Source organism: Oryx dammah, unplaced genomic scaffold (genome assembly GCF_014754425.2).
Source record: "Oryx dammah isolate SB20612 unplaced genomic scaffold, SCBI_Odam_1.1 HiC_scaffold_26, whole genome shotgun sequence".
Taxonomy (NCBI): Eukaryota; Metazoa; Chordata; class Mammalia; order Artiodactyla; family Bovidae; genus Oryx; species Oryx dammah.
The window spans coordinates 76,408,420-76,431,358 of record NW_024070210.1 but is presented as its reverse complement, the minus strand read 5'-3'; the positions used below and the strand labels follow the sequence as shown (position 1 = coordinate 76,431,358).

The 22,939-nt window shown below is 40.4% G+C and overlaps 1 protein-coding gene across 1 annotated transcript in view; it reads right to left on the bottom strand.

Annotated features, from left to right (window-relative positions):
• Nucleotides 1-22,939, bottom strand: part of RPGRIP1 (RPGR interacting protein 1) — a 53,677-nt gene that overhangs the window by 5,753 nt on the left and 24,985 nt on the right. Inside the window, 8 exon segments of the mRNA XM_040227140.1 lie at nt 1,411-1,603; nt 4,889-4,986; nt 17,986-18,124; nt 18,648-18,851; nt 19,389-19,570; nt 20,796-21,138; nt 21,595-21,746; nt 21,892-22,344. Of these exon segments, the coding sequence (XP_040083074.1) occupies nt 1,411-1,603; nt 4,889-4,986; nt 17,986-18,124; nt 18,648-18,851; nt 19,389-19,570; nt 20,796-21,138; nt 21,595-21,746; nt 21,892-22,344 (1,764 nt within the window).

Sequence of the window (22,939 nt, the reverse complement as noted above, 5' to 3'; positions counted from 1 at the left end):
TTCACCTGGGTTTTCTAGTCTCTAGTTTAGCTAGGTTTGGCCACATGATGGAGTTCTGTCCACTGGGCTATGTGAGATCTTGGAGTTATTCTTCCTTTCTGCAGCTGCTATTAAGGACTGTGAGGCAAATGAATTAGAGGATCAATGTGGAAGATCCAAAATTCTACTAAGAAAATGAGAAAATGTAGGGGGACAAAGTTATCAGAAAGGGGAAAACAAGTTTCTTAGAACTAAAAGCCATGAGCTTCCAGATTTAAAGAGCCCACTGAATGGCCAGAACAACTAAAGAACATACATGCACATGATTCTGAAATTTAAGAACACTAAAAATAAAGAGAAAATATTAACGTCTTCTGGGGAGGTAGGAGGTAGTTTTCATATAAGAGCTGGACTCCAGGTCTGGACCTAGAAGATCATGGACCAACAGCTTTGAAATTCTGAATGAAAAATGTTTTCAACATAGATTTTTATACTTGGCCTAATCATCAATCAAATAAATATATGGATTTATTTGAGAATAGATTTATTTGCATGAATAGAGATTGCATGCAAGACTGTCTCAAAATATTTACTTCCAATGTATTCTTTCTTTAAAAGCTACTCAAAAACATGATCCATTAGAATATAATAAATCAGATAGAGGGTGACATAGGACACAGGAGATAAGAAATGCAGTAATAAAAGAGAATTAAACTCTCCAAATGAGGCAGCAGTGGGATAATAGAGGAGAAGAACAAGAAGATAAAGAGATATCTTCAGAAAAAAAAAAAGATAAATTATATGATAGGTTGTTTATTTGAAAATTTAAAAATCTGCTGGAGGATGTAGAAAGAATCACAACAGGTATAAGAAAAAAAAAAGAAAATGAAAAACTAAGACCACAATAATACAAGAAAGAAATTATATTATGGTGTACAACTTGGCTCTATAAGAATATTTGCATAGTCACAATAATAGAAACAATTACTTAAAAATTAAATAAAATTATGATCCAACTGTACGGGAGAAAGAAAATGGATGTGATGTAAGAGAGACAAATTTTATGTGCCAAGATAGGAAGTCAGCAGATAAGGTCTAAAATTACTGAATCGGGAAACTGCAAAAGAAGCATTTCCTCAGAAACATGGGAATTAAATAACAGAAGAAAGAAGAAATAGCAGAAAAAGTGAAAAGTGGAGTGGTGGACTGAGGAAGGGGTCAGAGAGGGGTGAGAGGGAGTGATGTGCAGAGAATGAGTGGAGCAAAGGACTGCTTTAATAAAAAATCTGTTTAGGCCTATTTGATATTTTAAAACCTTATGCATATATTACTTTGATAAATAAAAGAAAATGGTTAGATCCACCCCAACAGAAGCCCTCAGGCTAAACAACTGTCAGCTTCCCCTCCCGCTGATCATGAGGGACACCTCACCCTTGCTGAAGTGGAAGTAGATCTCTTCTCCTGCTCTGGGTTTCCTCAGGGATACTGGAGTCTCCGTCTCTGACAAGGGCAGATCGTAGAACCTGTATTCCACGTACACCTGTTCCACGTTCTCATCACACATCACGTCAGCCTCTGGGTAGAAGGCCAGGGAGACGATTTCAATGCACATCTTCTCTGAACACTGACAAGGAAAATATTCATTTCCGGTAAGTCAGTGGTGCCAGTGTTTATACTCCATTTAATGAACACATCACTCTCTATAATCATAGGCACACTCCAGCTAACATACTACTCCTTGAGAATCAACTTATAGGCACCTAAAGCTGGCACCAGGAGACCACTTGGCTGAATTGGGGTTAAATAACTCCCCCCAAATGGTATCGATATTAATAGCAGAGCCTGGATCACTTTTGTCTGAACCACATTTCCATGTTCCTAAACATTACATTCTCTTGCCTCCTCCATTGTTGTGGCTGACTCCAGGCAGAAGAGGGACAGAGCCCAACTACTGTCTCTGGACCTTCAACCTCTTCCATCTTTCATGCCCAGCTATTTTGAAATACAAACAGGACTGAGTATGAGGCAGGAAAGACAAGGCTGGACCCAAAGACAGCCTATATATCTCTTTATTTTACACTTAATGAGATGATGAACATGGAGAAATGCCATCTAAAACAGAAACTTTTAGCATCTGAACAAGAAACTCTGACCACAGAAACCATGGCACATCCACAGTAAAAATGTACAGGTTGCTGATAACCCTGTTTGACCTTCCCCTGTGGTGCTTGACTAGTAAGGGAGAACAGTTCTTAGAGCACTTGTGTAATATCTTCCGGAAATAAATGCATGACACCCAGAGGCAACCTGGGGCAATCCAGGCCATACTTCAACCCTCCCCTCAATGAATATTCCACCCCTAATCAAAAATAACTCCCATCCATTTAAAGGGCTAAAAATAGGATAAAAGGGGGATCAAAAAACCTTGTGGCATGCCCCTCACCTGTAAGGAGGCCTGCATCTGAGTGTGTAACTTTTGCTTCTGCCTCAATAAACTGCTTCTTTTTTATTTAAAACAAATTGTATTTATTTATTCAGGCCATGCTGCACAGCTTGTGAGGTCTTAGTTCCCTGACCAGAGATTGAATCTGGGCCACAGCAGTGAAAATGCTAATCCTAACCACTGGGCCACTAAGAAAATTTCCCCTGCTCCTTTGTTCTCTTTAATCCTCACCCTTGGTGTGTGTGGTTTTTTCCCCCTTTGTGTTTTGTGTTACTCATCCAAATTCTTATGGATGAGTTGAACAAGAGCCTGGACTTCTTTTGGCTGCACCATGTAGCTTGTGGAATCTCAGCTTCCCCACCAGGGATTGAACCCAAGCCATGGCAGTAAAAGCATGGAATCCTAACTATGAGGCCACCAGGGAACTCCCAAACCTGGACTTTGGATAAAGCTTTTCTGGTATCAAGTATACGTGTGTCTGTGTTTAAGTTTAACTTGATAACAACACTAATTCTTATTAAATATGATCAGATTTCATGTTTAGTTTATCAAGTAACATTTTTAGGTACATAAAGGTTTTCTAACAGACCTCATTTAGGAGTATTTAATTTAGGGTAATTTTTATTTTAATTACTTATTTTTATTTTTGACTGTGCTGGGTCCTCATTGCTGTGTGTGGGTTTTCTCTGGTTGTGGAGGGCACCGGCTTCTCTTCGTTGTGGTGAGCAGCTTCTCATTGCAAAGGTTTCTCTTGTTGAGGAGCACAGGCTCTAGGTGCATGGCCTTCAGTAGCTGTGGTACACGGGCTTAGCTGCTCTGCAACATGTGGAATCTTCCCGGACCAGCAATCAAACCCGTCTCCCCTGGCCTGGCAGGTGGGTTCCTAACCACTGGACAACCAGGGAAGTCCTAGGGTAATCTTTTTAATGTCATCTGTCTGACTTGTGGTTCCAAATTTGCTGATCAGCTAGACTGCTTTTTGGGTTGATCTGAGAGGTATACCGGAGAAGGCCATGGCACCCCACTTCAGTACTCTTGCCTGGAAAGTCCCACGGATGAAGGAGCCTGGTGGGCTGCAGTCCATGGGGTCTCTAAGAGTCGGACACGGCTGAGTAACTTCACCTTCACTTTTCACTTTCATTCATTAGAGAAGGAAATGGCAACCCATTCCAGTACTCTTGCCTGGAGAATCCCAGGGACGGGGGAGCCTGGTGGTCTGCCGTCTCTGGGGTCGCAGAAAGTCGGATACGCCTGAAGCGACTTAGCAGCAGCAGGGAGGTACACAGTTTAGAAAACTTGACTCAAGTTCCACCTCTTTCATTAACTACCGCTACAATCCTGGACACATCACCTGGTCTTCTTCACCTTATGATGGCTAAGGTGTTATGGTCTAGTTCTAATTCTATGGCTCTGATCTGTCTTACAAACATTTCTCAAGATACTAGTTACATAGTGTCTAAAAAAGATATGACAGATAAAAGTTCAGAAAATAAACTATTTGCCATATTAATGGCCTGAGTCTACTGCACTCAAATTGTTTCTCCCCACTCCAATATCCTTCATTTTTCTATAAAACTTCAGTACAATTTCTGACTTTGAAGGAAGATTGCTGATCTCTACAAAAGCAACAGTAATTTTCCTGTTTGGAATTCTCACAAACCTTAGAGATATATCACATAATCTACCCACTTGATTCTAGATGGCCCTATGCTTTCCTTTATTGTTTCTAATAAGGTTCATAATTCTCAATTAGATTTTAATCTTACATTCAGTCACTCATTTAACAAATACTTATTGACTGCCTACAAATGTACAAGGGAGCATTCTAGCAGCTAGAGTAATTGTATTCTATCTCATCTATAACTTCACAATATTCCAATAAAATTACTGTGAATATACCTGTGAATATTTATTTGTGTGTGTGAGTGTGCGTGTGTGTGTGTGTGTGTGTGTATGCAGCCTCAATTAGTTCCAAGAGAGATTTGAGGCCAAAATGCTTAATATATAATTGTAATTACAGGTTTTAAAGGTTGAATAAATACCTTCAAAAACTGAATGATCTCTCTGAGCCCTCCCAGAATCCTTTCCTTTCTTTCAGCCTCCACCTCCCAAAGGAAATCTGCTCTCAAAGGAAACCTGCTCTCTTAAAGCAGATTTAAAGAAAGGGGTGTCACAGGCTGGGCAAATCGCAATTTACAATGAAGGAAGTAGGTAAGGGATCCAAAGAGGAGAGACAAGTGTTGAAGTCAGTCCTCATTTATATTAGTGCCAGATCAAGAAAATGATCCTTTCATCTGCCTGTATCAACAGACTTCCATTCAATCGCAATGTAAATTTAACTAAATAATTTGAATTTCCCATCTGGTTCATTGCAACGGGATTTGAACTTTGCCCGCATGGCCATTAAGCACACTGTCATTACTTACAATCTTGGCTCATGCACAGTGGTTACCCCAGTGTACTTACTGCCTTAGGACATTTCTGAGGTACAGGTGTTACTATCTCATCGCTGTCTGTAGTTTGTGCTTCACTGACATCAGAAGCTTGTTCACAGAATTCTTTATCTGTCAGAGAAGAGACTTAGAGTTACAGAGCTGTTTTGGAGCATACTGTCTAGCCCAGAAAAGACTTAGTACCTACATCTTCAATTTACTGTCTAGGTACTAATTCTGAGTACCTAGATTTCGGCTCTAAGAATCAAACCCTCTTTTTTAAAGTTTCATTTCTTCAGAAGATTACCAAACACAAAAGGTTCACTTCTGAAAAACAGAAAAGGAAGGAAGGTAGATAGAAGGTAGAGAGAAATTTTGTCCTTTCAGGAACTGGAGAAAATTACTAAGCAAGGAAAAACAGTATAATCAGGACGCAGCAGATGGTATTTTACAAAGACTGGCATCAAGCAGCATCTCTCATCCCAGATGCGCTTTCTCACAATGGGATCTTGAGACTCCTAAAACTTTAAGGTAGGCATTTTTATTTACTTATTTAAATTTTTTCATTTTATATTAGATTATAGTTGACTTACAATGCTGTGTTAGTTTTAGGTATACAGCAAAATGATTTAGTTGTACATATACATATATTTATTCTTTTTCAGATTCTTTTCCCATATAGGTTATTACAGAGTATTGAGTAGAGTTTCCTGTGCTATACAATAGGTCCTTGTTGATTATCTATTTTATATACAGTAGTGTATACATGTTAATCCCAAACTTCTAATTTATCCCTCCCCTCCACATTCCCCCTTTGGTAACCATTAATCTGTTTTCTAGATCTGTGAGTCTGTTTCTGTTTTGTAAATAAATAACTTAAATGACTTTATTTGTATAATTTTTTAGGTTCCACATATAAATGATATCATATTCTATGTCTTTCTCTGTTTGAATTACTTCACTTAGTAGGATAATCTCTAAATCCACCCATATTGTTGCTAATGCCATTATTTCATTCTTTTTATGGCTGAGTAATATTCTATTACCTCATCTTTTTAATCTATGTATCTATCATTGGATATTTAGATTGCTTCCATGTCTTGGCTACTGTAAATACTGCTTCAGTGAACACTGGGTTGCACATATCTTTTCAAAGTATGATTTTTCCAGATATGTGCCTAGGAGTGGGGTTGCAGGATCAAATGGTAGCTCTATTTTTACTTTTTTGAGGCAGATCCATACTGTTTTCCATAATGGCTATACCAATTTACATTCCCATCAATACTGTAAGAGTATCTCTACACACCCTCCAACATTTATTATTTGTATACTTTTTAATAATGGCCATTCTGACCTGTGTGAAGTGGTACCTCATTGTAGTTTTGATTTGCATTTCTCTGATAATTAGTGATGTTGAGTATCTTTCCATGTGCCTATTGGCCATCTGTATGTCTTCTTTGGGGCAATGTCTATTTCTGCCCATTTTTTTATTGGGTGTTTTATTTTTTCTTGTTGTTGAGTTGTTGGAGCTGTTTGTATCTTTGGAAATTAAGCCCTTGTCGGTCACATTGTTTGCAAATATTTTCTCCCATTCTCTAGTTTTCATTTGGTTTATGGTTTCCTTTGCTGTGCACAAACTTGTAAAGTTTGATTAGGCCCCATTTGTTTATTTTTGGTTTTGATTCTATTGCTTTGGGAGACTGACCTAAGAAAACATTGGTACAATTCAGGTCAGAGAATATTTTGTCTGTGATCTGCAATGTGGGAGACCTGGGTTTGATCCCTGGGTTGGGGAGATTCCCTGGAGGAGGGCATGGCAACCCACTCCAGTATTCTCACCTGGAGAATCCCCATGGACAGAGAAGCCTGGCAGACTGCAGTCCATGGGGTCACAGAATCAGACACGACTGAGCGGCTAGGCACAAAAGTTTTACGGTGTCTTGTCTAAGTTCTCTCTTTTTTTCTGTATGTGGATAAGATTGTCCCAGAGCCATTTATTGGAAAGATTAGATTTCCCTACTGAATGACGTTGAAACATTTGTGGAAAATCAATTTTCAATAAATGTAAGGATCTATTTCTGGATTAGCAATTCTGTTTCACTGATATATAAATCTATCTTTGTGCTAACACTGACAGAGTAACACTGTCTGAATTGCTGCAGCTTCATAGTAAGCTTTGAAATCAAATAGTACAAAAATTTCAATTTTTTTCTTTTACTAAATTGTTTCGGGTAGAGTCTTTGCTTTTCTATATAAAATTTGGGTAGAACTGCATCATTTTCATAATTTTGAGTGGTCCAATCCATAAACATGGTACATTTCTTCATTTATTTGAATTTTCCTTAATTTCTCTTAAAAACTTTTGTAGATTTCAGTATATATAGGACTTACCTTTCTTTCATTAAACTTATTCCTAAACCTCTTTAAAGTTTAGATGATAGTGTGAATGTAACTGTTTTCTTCATTTAAGATTGTTCATTTATAAAATACGGAAATACAATTAATTTTGAAATATTGGTTTATATATTGCAACCTTGTTCACTTGCTCTTAGTTTCAGTTGTTTAAAAATTTTTATTGGTTTCTTATGATTTTCTAAATAGAGGATCATGTTGATTGCAAACAAAAGTAACACTACTTCTTCCTTTCCCATCTATACGACTTTTCTTCTTCTTGCCTTTTTGCAATATTTTTTTTCTTATTACAGTAATTAAAACCTCCACTACAATGTTAAACAGGAGTGTTGGATTGTCTGTACTTGTCTGAAACTGAGACGAAAAAGAGGAAAGAGCCAGCCCTGGCTTGCCAAACTACCACATTGCTGTTCTTATGTTTTATTTGCAACCAGTTCATGCAGGTGCCTGGCAACACCTCCAAGCTCTAATGAAGGCTCTGTTTCCCCTAGTGCTGAGGTCATGTGGATGCAAACATCTATGTTTGAAGGAGAAGCCCTCAGGAGGTTTTGGTCAAAAGAGTCTGATCTTTGTCCTTTCCTGGATGGGGATACCCTTCAGAGGGGCACAGATTGTGAGGGCTGCTGCTTCTTCATCCACCTCAGTAGCTGGCAGTTTCTTGTCATTATATCCAACATTTTGGAGAGTGAGGAGGAGGAAGACAGGGATAGACTCAGCTAGGACACTGAGAATGTGCAGAAGCTACTTTTCGAGGAAAAAAGACTAAAGAATTCCCAACTGACCCAAGTAGCATACTTATTCAGCCTCTCTAATGAAAAGAGAGTCAGGAGGCCAGAGAGAATTTTTGACCGCCAAGTGTCAATTAGAGGTCAAATGGGACTTACTGAAATATAAAGCATAGTCTGGAAAGAATAAAGCCTTTTCCTCAATGATGAACATAAAGGTGGTTTTGCACCATCTTTACGAATCTAGGAAGAGCAGCTTGTGAAGGCTGCAATGGTATATGATACGGAGATATCCCAATATTTGAAAATAAAATGGATATCATGGACTCAAACTGTTCTGCCTCAAGCACCTTTCAGAAAGATTTGCTACAGTTACAAAAGGGCATATTTCTGGAGAATGAAAATGTATCAAAACCAGATATTGAGAGTCCAAGAATGATCAATAATTGCTTCCTGTCTGGATGGATCTTTGTTCCATGTTTGGCTCAAACAAGAATCTAGTATTTCTGGACATCAGAGATTTCTTAGTACTTCATTGGTGAGGATTCTTTATGAGAAATTAGGCTCTTCTACTTGTCACGTGCAGAAAGTGATTCTCAAGGTTATTTCCTCAGCTGATGCTTATTGAAACTTCTGCCTCACCTCTGGTGGCTATAAGTGGCAATGCATACGAAGCCAATGCATCTGGCCTTCAAAGGAAATGACCAAAATGATGTTCTTTCCCCATTGTGTGAGGCCTTGAGACACCCAAAATGTACTGTCTCATGGTGGTATCTTGTCCCGTCACCATTCATCAGTGAGTTCATCCTTCCTCCTCCCTTTGAAACCAAGCACTCACTGGCATTCTTGAACCTCACAGAAAATGAGCTTCTGGATGAAAGTGTCAAGTTGCTGTATGTAACTTTGAGATACCTAAAGTGCTTCCTCCAGAGGCTGACATTGGAAAAGTTTTACCTTAAAAAAACCTATTGCAAGGATCTCTCCTCTGCTTTGATCGTCAATCAGAGGCCAACACATTGCTCTTGGTAAGAAAGTCCTCATGGATGACAGGATGAACCTTCTGTGTGCGAGGGCTTGAGTTAACCCCAGTGTAAACCCTAGATCCTGGGGCTACAGAGCTGCAGTATAACCAGGGATGTTTGCAATCATTTCTCAAAGCTTTTATAATAAAAAGCAAGCCTAAAACACTTGAATCTGGGGCTGAATTACATAGGGATTACTGTACTGAAGTTTCTGTGTGAATCTTTGCAAAAACCACCGTGGGAGATCAACCAACATGGTGAAACAGAAAGACCCTGCCTGAGCTCATCTCCTCCCACAAACACACCAAAATCACAACTTTTGGCAGAACAACTATCAGGGAAAAAACCAAGACCTTCTAGAAAGAAAATTCAATTAAAGCTATAAAGAAGGAACCACAACAAGATGGGTCGGGGGAAGACTTGTGATATAGTCAAGTCCCATACCCTCTGGTGGGTGACCCACAAACTGGGGAATAATTACAACTGCAGAGGTTCTCCCAGAGGAGAGGGAGATCTGAGCCACACATTGGGTTCCTCAGCCTGGGGGACCTGCACTGGAAAGACGCACCCCCAGAGCATCTGACTTTGAAGGCCAGACAAGTTTACTTTCAGGAATCCCAGGGGACTGGGAAATAGACTTCATTTTAAAGTGTGCACACAAAATCTCATATGCTGGAAGACTCATGAAGGAAGCAACAAATTGAGAGGAGCTTGATAGGAATCCCACCTGCCGATCTTGAAGAATCTCCTAGAGAGACAATAGGCAAGTGCAGCTTACCCTGGGACATGGACACTGACAGCAACCATTTTGAGGAGCTCCTTCTACCACCGAGACACTGCTGCTGGCAAGCACCACTGTGGAATCCTCCCTCTACTTAGTAGCCTCAGGACCCAGCCCTACGCTGGTCCAGTGGCCTGTAGGTGCCAGTGCTGGGATGCCTCAGGCCAAGCAACTAACTGGGTCGGGAGACAGCCCCACCCATTAGCAGACAGGCTGACTCAAGACTCCCTGAGCCCACAGTCAACTCTGGACATGGCCCACCCCTCTGGAGAGCCTGCTCTAGCCTCTGGACCAGCCTTACCCAGCAGGGGGCAGACATCATACCACAATCACCCAGTAGGCCCAACTGGGACATGGGATTGACTGGGCCCCGGCCATGCCCACGAGCTTTGGGACACCCGGGACCCCACACACAACTGTGTCAGAAACTGGCCCACTCCACCAGTGATCTAACACCAGCTCTGGGACACCCAAGCCCTGCAACAAGACTCCAGGACCTGGCTCTGCCTGCCCGTAGGCCAGCACTATCCCCAGAGTCTGACTTCACCCACCAGCGAGTAAGCTATAGCCCTAGAGTCTTATGGACCCTGATTATGCCCAGCAGTAGCCCTGAAGACCTCTGGGGTTCCACAATCAGCCGCCCTGTGACTCGGTCTTGCCAACTGGTGCCAGCAGCCTCCACAAAATGCAGGGCCAGGTTAAGGTAATTAAAATATATGAAAAAATTATACAAATGTGAATATTTTAGAGCATAACAACAAATTAAGAGATTGTCTAAAATTTATTCTATATGATTAATTTCCCATTTACCTAAATCATGTTTCTTTGTGTAATGTTCTATAAAGTTATACAAATGGACTTTTGTATATTTCTTGATTTTGTTAAGACATCATTTACAAATTAAAATTGTATTCCAAATAAAAAAATAAAAAAATAAAAAAAAATAAAAAGACTATTTAAAACTAAAAAAAAAAAAAAAAATGCAGGGCCAGGCAAGCAGGTGGACCAGGAGCCAAACAAGCTCACCAGACTGCCCACATAGTCAGCCCACCACAACAGAAGGACTCATGCAGCCCTCATGGGGGAACCCCTAGAGCATGTAACTTGAGTGACAAAAGGGGAGTGTGCTGCTGGGATGCATACAATGTCTACTGCAAAAGGCCATTTCTCCAAGGTCGGGAAATAGGGAATAGCCAACCTACAAGATCAGCAACATGGGCAAAATGAGGCAACAGCGGAACATGTTTCAAAGGAACAAGATAAAACCCCAGAAGTAGTAGTTAGTGAAGTGGACATCAGCAATCTACATGAAAAGAAATTCTAGGTAGTGCTTGTAAAGATGATCAAAGAACTTGGGAGGAGGATGAATGTAGACTGAGAATTTATGTAAAGAACCACCCCTCAGAGATGAAGACTACAATGACTAAAATGAAAAATATGCTAGAAGGATAAACAGTAGACTAAACGATACCTAGGAATGGATCAGTGAGCTACAGTAGTGGAAAACACTGATACTGAACAGAAACAAGAAAGAACATTGAAAAGAAATACGGACATTTATAGAGACCTCTGGGACAACACCAAGCACACTAATATTTGCCTTACAAAGGCCCCAGAAGAAGAGCGGGAGACCCCAGTTCAATCCCTGAGTTGGGAAGATCCCCTGGAGAAGGGAAAGGCTACCCACTCTAGTATTCTGGCCTGGAGTATTCTGTGGACTGTATAGTCCATGGGACTGCAAAGAGTCGGACACAACTGAGGGACTTTCACTTTCAGAAGAAGAGCCTGACAAAGGGGCAGAGAACATATCTGAAATAACAATAGCTGCAAATTTCCCTAGCTTGGAAAAGCAAATAGTCACCCAACACCAGGAAACATAAAGAGTTCTACATAGGATGAACCCAAAGAGAAACACATCAAGATAGAGAGTAAATAAAATGAGAAAAATTTAAGAGAGAGAGAATATAAAAACAGCAAGGGAAAAGCAACAAATAACATACAAAGAAAGTTCCATAAGGCTGTCAGTTGACTTTTCAACAGAAACTCTGCAGGCCAGAAGAGAGTGACATGATATATTTAAAGTGACAAATGAGGAAAACATATAACCAAGAATGTTTTATCCAGCAAGGCTCTCATTCAGATTTGATGGAAAAATCAAAAGCTTTATAGATAAGTAAAACCTAAAAGAGTTCAGTGCCACCAAACCAGCTTTACAAGAAAGATAAATTTATTTAAGTGAAAAAGAAAAGACCACAACTAGAAACATGAAAATTAGGAAAGAAAAACTCATCCATCAGTAAAGGAAAACATACACAGTAAAGTTAGGAAATCATCCACGCACAAAACTAGTAGGAAGGTTAAAAGACAGAAGTAGTAAAATCATACAGATCCACAATTGGGAAAGGAAGACGTCAAGATTGATATTGTCACCCTGCTTATTTAACTTATATTCAGAGTACATCATGCACAATGCCAGGCTGGGTGAATCACAAGCTGGAATCAAAACTGCCACAAGAAATATCAACAACCTCAGCTATACAGATGATACCACCCTAATGGCAGAAAGTGAAAAGGAACCAAAAACTCTCTTGATGAAGGTAAAAGAGGAGAGTGAAAAAGCTGGCTTAAAACTCAACATTCAAAAAATGAAGATCATGATATCCAGCCCTATCACTTCATGGAGAATAGATGGCAAAAAAATAAAAACAAAGGCAGATTTATTTTCTTGGGCTCCAAAATCATTGCAGATGGTGACTGCAGCCATGAAATTAAAAGACACTTGCTCCTTGGAAGAAAACCTATGACAAACCTAGACAGCATATTAAAAAGCAGAGACATCACTTTGCCAACAGAGGTCTGTCTAATCAAAGCTATGATTTTTCCAGTAGTCATGTATGGGTGTGAGAGTTGGACCATAAAGAAGGCTGAGCACCGAAGAATTGGTGCTTTCGAACTGTGGTGCTGGAGAAGATTCCTGAGAGCCCCTTGCACAGCAAGGAGATCAAACCAGCCAATCCTAAAGGAAATCAAGATTCATTGGAAAAGATCTCGATGCTGAGAAAGATTGAGGGCAGGAGGAAAAGAGGGTGACAGAGGATGAGATGGTTGGATGGCATCACCAACTCAATGGACATGAGTTTGAGCAAACTCCAGGAGATAGTGAAGGACAGGGAAGCCTGGTGTGCTGCAGTCCATGCGTTGCAGAGTCAGACACAACTTAGCAACTGAACAATAAAGCAGTTAAGGGATATATAAAACAATTAGATGTAAAATATGATATCAAAAATAGTAATTGTAAGAGGAGGAGAGAACAAATACATTTGAAATTAAGAGATAAGCAACTTAAAACAATCACACACACACACATATTGCTATACAAAAACCTCATTGTAACCACAAATCAAAAATCTATAATAGATAGAAGCACAAGAAAGAAAAAGAAATCCAAACATAACACTAAATATATTAATTCAATCACAGAAGAAGAGAACAAAAAAAAGAAAAAAAAAGGCTATAAAACAACCCCCAAATAATGAACAAAATAGCAATAACTACAAATCAATTACTTAGAAAGTAAATAGATTAAAGGCTCCAACCAAAGGACTGAATGTATACAAAAATAAGACCCATATATATGCTGCCTACAAGAGACCCAACTTCAGACCTAGAGACACACATACAGATTGGAATGGGAATGTGTCTTTCCATTCCAATATCTTTCCATCAGAATGGAAAAAGGTATTCCATGGAAATGGAAATCAAACGAAAGCTGGAGTTGGGACTTCCCTGGTGGTCCAGTGGTTAAGACTCTGTGCTCCCAATGAAGAGGCCTGAGTTCAATCTAGTCAGGGACCTAGATCCTATGTTGAAAGTAAGAGTTTGCATGCTGCAACTAAAGATCCTGCACGCTACAACTGAGATCCACTGCAGCCAAATAAATAAATATTAAAACAAACAAACAAAAGAAAGCTGGAGTAGCAAGACTCACATCAGACAAAATAAATTTTAAAATAAGGACTGTTACAAGAGACAAAGATTAACTACATAAGGATTAAGTGATCAATCCAAGAAGATATAACAATTGTAATGCTATGTGGCTCAGATGGTAAAGTGTCTGTCTGGAATGCGGTAGACCCGGGTTCAATCCCTGGGTCGGGAAGATCCCCTAGAGAAGGAAATGGCAACCCACTCCAGTACTCTTGCCTGGAAAATCCCATGGACAGAGGAGCCTGGTAGGCTACAGTCCATGGGGTTGCAAAGAGTTGGACATAACTGAGAGACCTCACTTTCCTTTCATTGTATGCACCTAAATACAAATAGGAGCACCTAAATATAAAGGCAAATATTATGAGAAATATAAGAAGTGGGACTATGGTTGTCGTTCTTGATGTCATTGTCCTTCTTACCAACAGTGCACCCATGGCTGTTTTTCTTTTAAATGGATACTTTCGGTATTTTCTCTTTGATTTTATTTTCCACAATCTTACTCTGATAGGTCTAGATTTTGATTTTTACTTATCCTGCTTGAGTTTCATTTCATTGATTATTATTAATACCTTTTATGAATTCTGGAAAACTCCAAGTCATCACCACTTTATTGCCTTTGTTCCCCCTTCTTTCTTTTCAAGTATAGCTTGCATGAGCGCATGCTCCGTCAATTCAGTCATGTCTGACTCTTTGTAACCCTATGGATTTAGCCTGCCAGGCTCTTCTTTCAGGGATTCGCCAGACAAGAATACTGGAGTGGGTTGCTGTGCGCTCCTCCAGGGGATCTTCCCCACCCAGGGATTTAATCTGCATCTCCTTCTTTGTAGGTGAATTCTGTGCCACTGAGCTCCCAGGGAGACCCAAGTACAGCTCAGACCTCATTTTCTCTCTTCTTCTTCTCTGTAGTATTTTCCATCTTGTCATCTCTCGTTTTATTCTGGATATTTTCACCAATTCTCATTTTAGTTCTGTCTAATCTGCTTTCAACCCATCTCTTTTCCTCATAAATTTGTGTATTTAGCAGTTCTATCATTTCTATTGGTTTTCAGATTTGCAATATATTTTGCAAACATCTTGTAATTTTATTCAGGCAAAAAAATCCACATAAATGAATGCCAAAATTATTAGGTGAAATCTGATGAAGAATATTTATCTGCACTCAAAATACCTTCTCATGGATTACTTAGTAACTACCAAGGGGGAAATGATAATTTTATGATGAAAATATGTGGCAAATGCTTTCTTAGCCAAGTGATCAAAGTTAACATCACCAATAATGGCACAAACTGACATCACAGACCTTCTAACGTGATGCAGTGAGGACAGAATATCACTTCTGTGGTATTCCTGTAAAAAAAAAATTCATAACCTGAATCTAACAAAGGAACTTCAGACAAATCCAAATTAAGGCATGCTCCACAGAACAGCTCACCTATATCCTTCAGAAATGTCAGTATCATGAAAGACAAAGGAAAGAGGTTGTTCCAGATTAAAGGAGACATCACTGAATGCAATGTAAGATCCCAGATTAAAGGGGGGCGGCAGGAGGCAGCCTGCTATAATGGACATTATTGAGACAACTGACAAGTGGACTGGATATTGGGTAATAATGCACCCATGTCAAGCTTGCAAACTTGATCATTGTACTGTGGTTATATAATATTCTTTTTCTAGCTGAAATATAAAGCAGTAAAGGGACATGATGTTTGCAAATTATTCTCAACTGCTCCAAGAAAAAATTGATAAAGCAAAATGTGAAGAAGGGTTAAAAGTTGGTGAATTTGCATGAAGGGATTTATGTGAACTTTTTTGTCTTATTCATGTAGCTCTTATATTAGTTTGAAATTATTTTAAAACTGTTAAAAAGTTTAAAATATCAATTTTCACAGTCCTCGTTCCTTACTAAAATTTTAAAGTTCAGCATTCATCTTCATGAAGGTAGTAAGCACAGTTGTTATGCAGGTAGTGTCTGATAACTCCAGTGCCTGGTGGCCTTCAGGTCAGCTGTTGCCTTTCTAGCCTAAAAGTGCCCAAAGCACAGTTCTGCCTCTCAGAGGATAAAAGACTCAGAAAGTGCCGCCATCAGGGTGCAAGACCAGAGTTGGGAATTCTGGTCTGAGGAGACACTTGCCTATGCTGGACAGAAATGAGATTCAGACTGTATCCTGTTTAACCACCCCAAAAGTCCACTAAAAGCACAGTTCCATCTCTCCACTGCTTCCTCCAGACCAGTAATGTCCCAGGGCTGGAGTATTAATTCCAGCTCACCTCTCTGAGCTCCAATCATCTCCCTGATCAAGGCTAAGTGATTCCTCCCTCCCTAATTATTGGCCTTTTAATGCTTTTAAGAAACATTAAAACTAAAATATATATATATTAACTTCAACTTTCTATGTTTTTTAAAAATTTATATTTATTATTTCTGGCGGCTGCTGGATCTTTCTTGCTACATGTGGGCTTTCTCTAGCTGTGGTGAGTCGGGGCTATTCTCTAGTTGTGAGAGCGTGGGCTTCTCAGTGTGGTGGCTTATCTTGGTTCAGAGGAAGGGCTCTAGGGTACTCGGGCTTCAGTAGTTGTGATGCATGGGCTTAGTTGCCCCATAGCATGTGGAATCTTCCTGAAACAGGGATCGAACCCATGTCCCTTGCACTGGCAGGCAGATTCCTAATCACTGGGCCGATAGGGAAGTCCGAAAAAATGTATTAACTTTGACTTTTCAGGTGTCATCAATGGGAAAGTTGGTCTGAATTACCTAGTTTGCATGATTATAACCTGAAATCATAACCTTCTTTTCTATGTAACCCAAAAGCCTTGCTTTATTTTAAAAGAAATTTGGATTTAAATCACAAATGAACTGACCACCCTTCTTCTATTTCTTTGTAACCATAATTTACAAAACTCGAGTGAGTTAACATTTTATACTTGCTAGTTAGCTAAACTGGCTTGCTGTTGTTTAGTCTCTAAGTTATGTCCAACTCTTTTGTAGACTGTAGTCGATGGGATTTCCCAGGCAAGCAAACTGGAGTGGGTTACCATTTCCTTCTCCAGGGAGTGAACCCGTGTCTCCTACTTGGCAGGTGGATTCTTTGTCACTGAGCCACCTGGGAAGCCAGTTAAACTGGCTCAGCTCAGTTCAGTTAAGTCACTCAGTCATGTCTGACTCTTTGCAATCCCATGAACTGCAGCACACCAGGCCTCTCTTCCATCACCAACTCCCAGAGTTCACTCAGACTCATGTCCATTGAGTCAGTGATGCCATCCAACCATCTCATCCTCTGTCATCCCCTTCTCCTCCTGTCCCCAATCCCTTCCAGCATCAGAGTCTTTTCCAATGAGTCAGCTCTTCCCATGAGGTGGCCAAAGTATTGGAGTTTCAGCTTTGGCATCAGTCCTTCCAAAGAACACGCAGGACTGATCTCCTTTAGAATGGACTGGTTGGATCTCCTTGCAGTCCAAGGGACTCTCAAGAGTCTTCTCCAATGCCACAGTTCAAAAGCATCAATTCTTCAGTGCTCAGCTTTCTTCACAGTCCAACTCTCACATCCATACATGACTACTTGAAAAACCATAGCCTTGACTAGATGGACCTTTGTTGGCAAAGTAATGTCTCTGCTTTTCAATATGTTATCTAGGTTGGTCATAACTTTCCTTCCAAGGAGTAAGCGTCTTTTAATTTCATGGCTGCAGTCACCATCTGCAGTGATTTTGGAGCCCAAAAAATAAAGTCTGACACTGTTTCCACTGTTTCCCCATCTATTTCCCATTAAGTGATGGGACCAGATACCATGATCTTAGTTTTTTGAATGTTGAGCTTTAAGCCAACTTTTTAACTCTCCTCTTCCACTTTCATCAAGAGGCTTTTTAGTTCCTCTTCACTTTCTGCCATAAGGGTGGTGTTATCTGCATATCTGAGGTTATTGCTATTTCTCCCGGCAATCTTGATTCCAGCTTGTGCTTCTTCCAGCCCATCGTTTCTCATGTTAAACTGGCTAGCTAGCTTTAAATACCTAGACTGCTACTTTCTTTGAGAATGACAGCTTGGTTAGCCTAACCAGCACACTTGTAACATAAAACTGAGCCTAGGGTCTCCAATACAATTGATCATGAAAAGTTTAACAATGAAGATGAAAGAAGAAAGTAAATAACCAGCTTTATAAATAATCCAATGATTACAAAGGAATATCATATTTTAAAAAGACAATACCATTCACAGGATGTGGGGTTTCATTTAGTATCTGTGCTGAATAGGATGATGTCATTTCCTCTTCCTTTTGCTGATTTTTTAAAACATGATCTGCGGAGATCTTAAGCCCTGAGAATTTCCATTCAACGTACTTCACCTGCTTCAGATACAATTATAATTGTAAATAAGTATACTGTATAATTATAATAATTTAATATGTCTAATATTGCATAATTATAATTAATATAATACAATATAAATACAGATACTCAGTCACATGATATATAACCTCATATATGTGCATGTATATATATTTCAGACCACATAGTAACTTTAATTGTTTCCTATGAAGAAGAGGTAGTATCAAACACATAGGTGTTCAATAAATACTTGTTTTTAAATTTATTTTGATTACAGTTGAAGTGACCTAGTTAGGACTGTGGTACTATATCTTTAAGCATAAATTACAGAGTGTATAATCTGTTAAATTAAATTATATTGAAAAGAACTGAACACTCCAGAGATTTATTAAACTACTTATGTTTGTGGAAATACACGCTCACCACAAAAAGCCGTGATTATCATTTATCTTGTGTGCCTGCTTCTGCTTCTACCACTGAGAATAATATACTTGGGGACACTACGAACCATACTTTCATTCTTTGGGGTTTCTAAGGCCTTACCTGTAGTGTACTTCCATTTAAGAGGTTCTGACTAAGATACTCCATTCTGTTCTTTCCTTGGAGGCCTGTTTTTCTGCCATGTTTTCTTCTTGAGTAGCCTGCAACCTGGTGTTCCCTTTCCTTTCTTTCTCCCACCTGAAGAGGTTTTCTTTTAGCTTGATACTGCTCAGCTTCAGTGGGAATATCAATAGATACCATCTGGTCCTAAATAGAAGGATCAGAGACAGATTTACAAGATGAGTTTAACAGCCATGATAATCAAGAAAGAGATTTGTGAGCCAGCATTAGACTTCCTTTATCTCTTGCCATGAAGTGGAAATATGCCATCTCTTCCCTCTCTACAATAAAACCCAGCATTTTGTTCTATCCATAGCCTTATGGCATTATGAATGCTGCAGATTAAATCTGCAGAGCATGACGACATTCACGGGCTTCTCAGGTGATGCTAGTGGTAAAGAACCCGCCTGCCAATGCAGGAGCCATAAGAACCTCCGATTCAATCCCTGGGTCAGGAAGATCCCCTGGAGGAGGGCACAGCAACCCACTCCAGTATGCTTGCCTGGAGACTCCCATGGTCAGAGGAGCCTGGAGGGCTACAGTCCAGGGGTTGCAGAGTCAGATACAACTGAAGTGACTTAGCACGCATGCATGGCATTCACAGAAGGAATTTCTTTTTCCCCAGTTGTAATACTGTCTTCCTCAGATCAAATCTTCCCCACAGGATTCGGGGAGATCTGCTACCTGGGGAGGAAAGGAAGCTTCTTCCTCTTCGACTGACGTCTCTAAACCATCCCTGGTGTCCTCCTCACTCTGAGCTTCTGGCTTTGGGAAGCTCTCCGGGGGGAGGTAGCAAGACCCCCAATCCAGTTGTACCTGAACAGATCCATTGGGTTCCCCCACAGGATCAGTGAGGTTAAAATCACCTGAGAGACACACAGATATTAATAAAATCTGATCACATGAAAGTAGGCACATGAGCGTTTATCACAACCTTACCTATGACTTCCCCAGTTTAAATTTCACGTTTTGTTTGTAATTAACATCAATCAAATAACCATGATGACAATACACTCAGAAGCAAAATAAAATATCAGTGAATATCCATAATCACTCAGAATATTTACTTCTGCTACTCAAAATATTTACTGGGGAAGACTGGTATCTCCAGGTTCAGGAAGGGATAGTCAAAGATGCATGGAGAGATATAGCTTGCTTGTCGTCAGTCACCCAGTCAGTAAACAAGAGCACCTTCTACTATCACCAAACAGTTTCTACACCTTAGGCATACTAAGAAAACCATTATCTACACCTGTGGCCCCTATTTCTGAAATAACAAAAACCAAGAAGACTTAAGCAAAATGGCTTTTTTCTGAATGTCAGGCTTCTGCTTTTTAACACTGATTAATTTAACAGATGGCTCACATTGCCTCTCTTTGGCAAAGGATGAGTTGTGAGCAGAAGAGTCAGCTTCTTTTCTTATTATTTTTTTTTAAGCACTCGTGATATTGGGAGAAGGGAGGCCTCACATACTTCCTGGAACAAAGCTTTTTTAATATGGTCAATACTGACTGTAACCATCCACACTTCCTAATAAGAGCACAGACTGCAATCAGAGAGTTGACCCTTCTTGTACAACCTGTACAACCCTGGGTATGAATGTAGGATAAGGTAGCATGAAGTTCAGCTTCATACTGGGGTTGGGGGAGAATCCAAGAAATTTGTCATGGTGTGGCATGGAAGACTCATTTGGATTTAATGTTTAAAAGAAGCAAGAGAATTATGATGAAATGTTACAGACACAACTTAAAATCTGGTATCTAGCCATGTGCCAAGAAATAATAGACCTGTAAAAACGAATACTGGAAAGCACTACAGAGATGGAAAATGTTGGTTCAGATACAGAGGTATGGACTGCAGAGTGGTGGGTCTACCCACTCGGGGATTTCCTTCTGTTGCTGAAGAGCAGCAGCAGAAGCCAGTGTTTCCATATGATTAGTGAGGCTCTAAGTCTTCTCTGCTGCTCTTCACAGTATTCTCAAATCCTTTCAGCGAGTTCTAAGAGAGACTATTCCAAGCAAGAAAAGTAGAATTAGGACAGGGAGAGGACACTGGGCAGAGCATAAAGATGTAATAACCTTGAACTCCTACCTTGAATGGATTTGTTTTGTGCAAGAGGAAGCAAGGGCACTTGGACTCGGCCAAGGTACGAGCCAGGCTCTGAGTCTTCGTCATCAAAAACGTACACAGAGAGGGCCTCCCGCCTCAGATACTGATCCAGGTCAGAAGTCACAAGCACTGGGAATCGAGCCAGGTCTCTGAAGTAGGGATTGTTACTGGCCGGAATGATGGTGGTGTCGTGGTCAGAAAAGGTAAAGAAGCGATACATGACGTAAGGACTGGGTTGGGCTCCCAGCAATCGGCTCCGGAGGCCACAGCATCGGATGATTTCCACCCGCAGCTCATTCTGATTCTTCCAGGTTCCCGATCTGGACTGAAAAGATGTTGGTCTTGGATTGAGGAAAAGGGCAGGCTGAGAGACTCATTGCAGGTGAAGCCCAGAGCCCTTGATGAGGAAAAGCTATGACCTAAAGAATTGCTGAATCCTGACTGGGAAACAGAGATGCCTAGTCAATGACTTTCACCTGCCTTCAAACTGGCTCTGGCAGATAACTCTCTCGGGGAGATGCTGGCTCTCAGGCCTCATCTTAGACAGTGGAACAGAGAAGCCACTTTGTTTATAGAAAGGAGATGTAGCTAGCTCCAAGGGCATGATTTCATTTCAAACTCAAGCTTGACCAAGGGAAGGATCTAGACTAGTTGTGGTGTGACAGTTTTTGTCTTTCATTCGCATTCAACAAATACTTATTGACAGTGGAAGACTGAGCTGTTCTCAAGAGCTGTCTGACTGAGTGTCCTCTGAGATGCATGGGTTCATCCTTTTTCTCACCTCATCCTTCTGGGCCTCCCAGGCTCCAAGCACATTGGCTGCCAAGTATGCCTGGGCTTTCTTTCGCTTATTGTATGCTTGTAGACTGGATCTTATGGGGAAGCGCAGCCTCATCCAGTACTCTAGCTCCCCAAAGACTTCTCCACCAGTTCCTGGGTAGCAGAAAGTATGAAAGGCATAGAGGCACAGATGGTGTGGCAAGGATCAAGAATAAAGGGAGAAGAAAATAAGAAACCACCAGCACTGTGGGAAATGCCACATTAATCCTGGCAACTGCGGGAGGTTGACAGCACTTACCAGTAAGTGTGGCAGAGCCGTGGACTCTCTCTGCAGTCTCTAGAACCCTGTCAAAGCAAATCCATCCAGCTGCAAGGGTGTGGTGCTCACTGGCTATTGCCTGGTGTAGATCAAGCTGGGCTGAAGCCCCTTGAAGGTAGTGCAAGAAGAGGGAGTCTGTCTCTACCACATACTGGGAGGTGAAGTCATAGAGAGGTTGTGGCCCCACAACTAGTGGGGTACAGTGGGTTTCAAAGTCATAGAAGGAATAGGTGCAGAAAGTGGTAGGTTGAGTGTCTCCAGCCTGAGCCAGGGCAGCAGAGGTCAGAAAGGCCTGATGGATGTGCAGTTCAAAAAGGTTCTCACTCTGATGCCGTGGAGAAATGTCCACTTTATCCTCATCTTCATAGGCTGGCAGTGGTTTCAGACATAATGGCAACTGTCGGGTGCCATAAGCCACGTCTTTAAGCTGTTCTAGAGGAGAAAGAAAACTGCCTATCCATTAAAAGGTAGGAAGTTTCTTCCTTAAGGTAAAGGAAGGTAGAAAGAATAAAAACCATGGTGGAAGTCCAGATTGTGACTATTTCAGGAAACCATGTGATTTTAAAAGAAAAGCAACAGAAGGACAACCTGGTGCTTTGGATTCTGATGGCCAAATAATCCAATGCCTATTTTAACTAAATTGGAAAGTAGATGCTAACCTCAGGAGGTTACACTGCTAACACTAGAGGCACAATTTCATCCATAGATGACATTGTTTTTGCTTACAGCAGGATCCTATGAATTAATTGATAATTTCATTACAGAAGCACAGAAACACAAAATGTAGATATTTCCAAAAGTTTGGGATGTTGGCCCTGGAGAGAATAGCAAGTTACAGTCAGTGTCTATTACATTACACTGGGCTCCATTAAGATATGATTCCTCTTTTCCAGTCAGATCAATCACAAGACTCTTCATTCTGTTAAGAATTTGATTTTATTGTAAGGCCAAAAAATCCACTTTAAATCAAAGAGTAATAGAGTAAAAATCAGGGAGGGCACTTACTGGAAAGAGGTTTAAAATATTG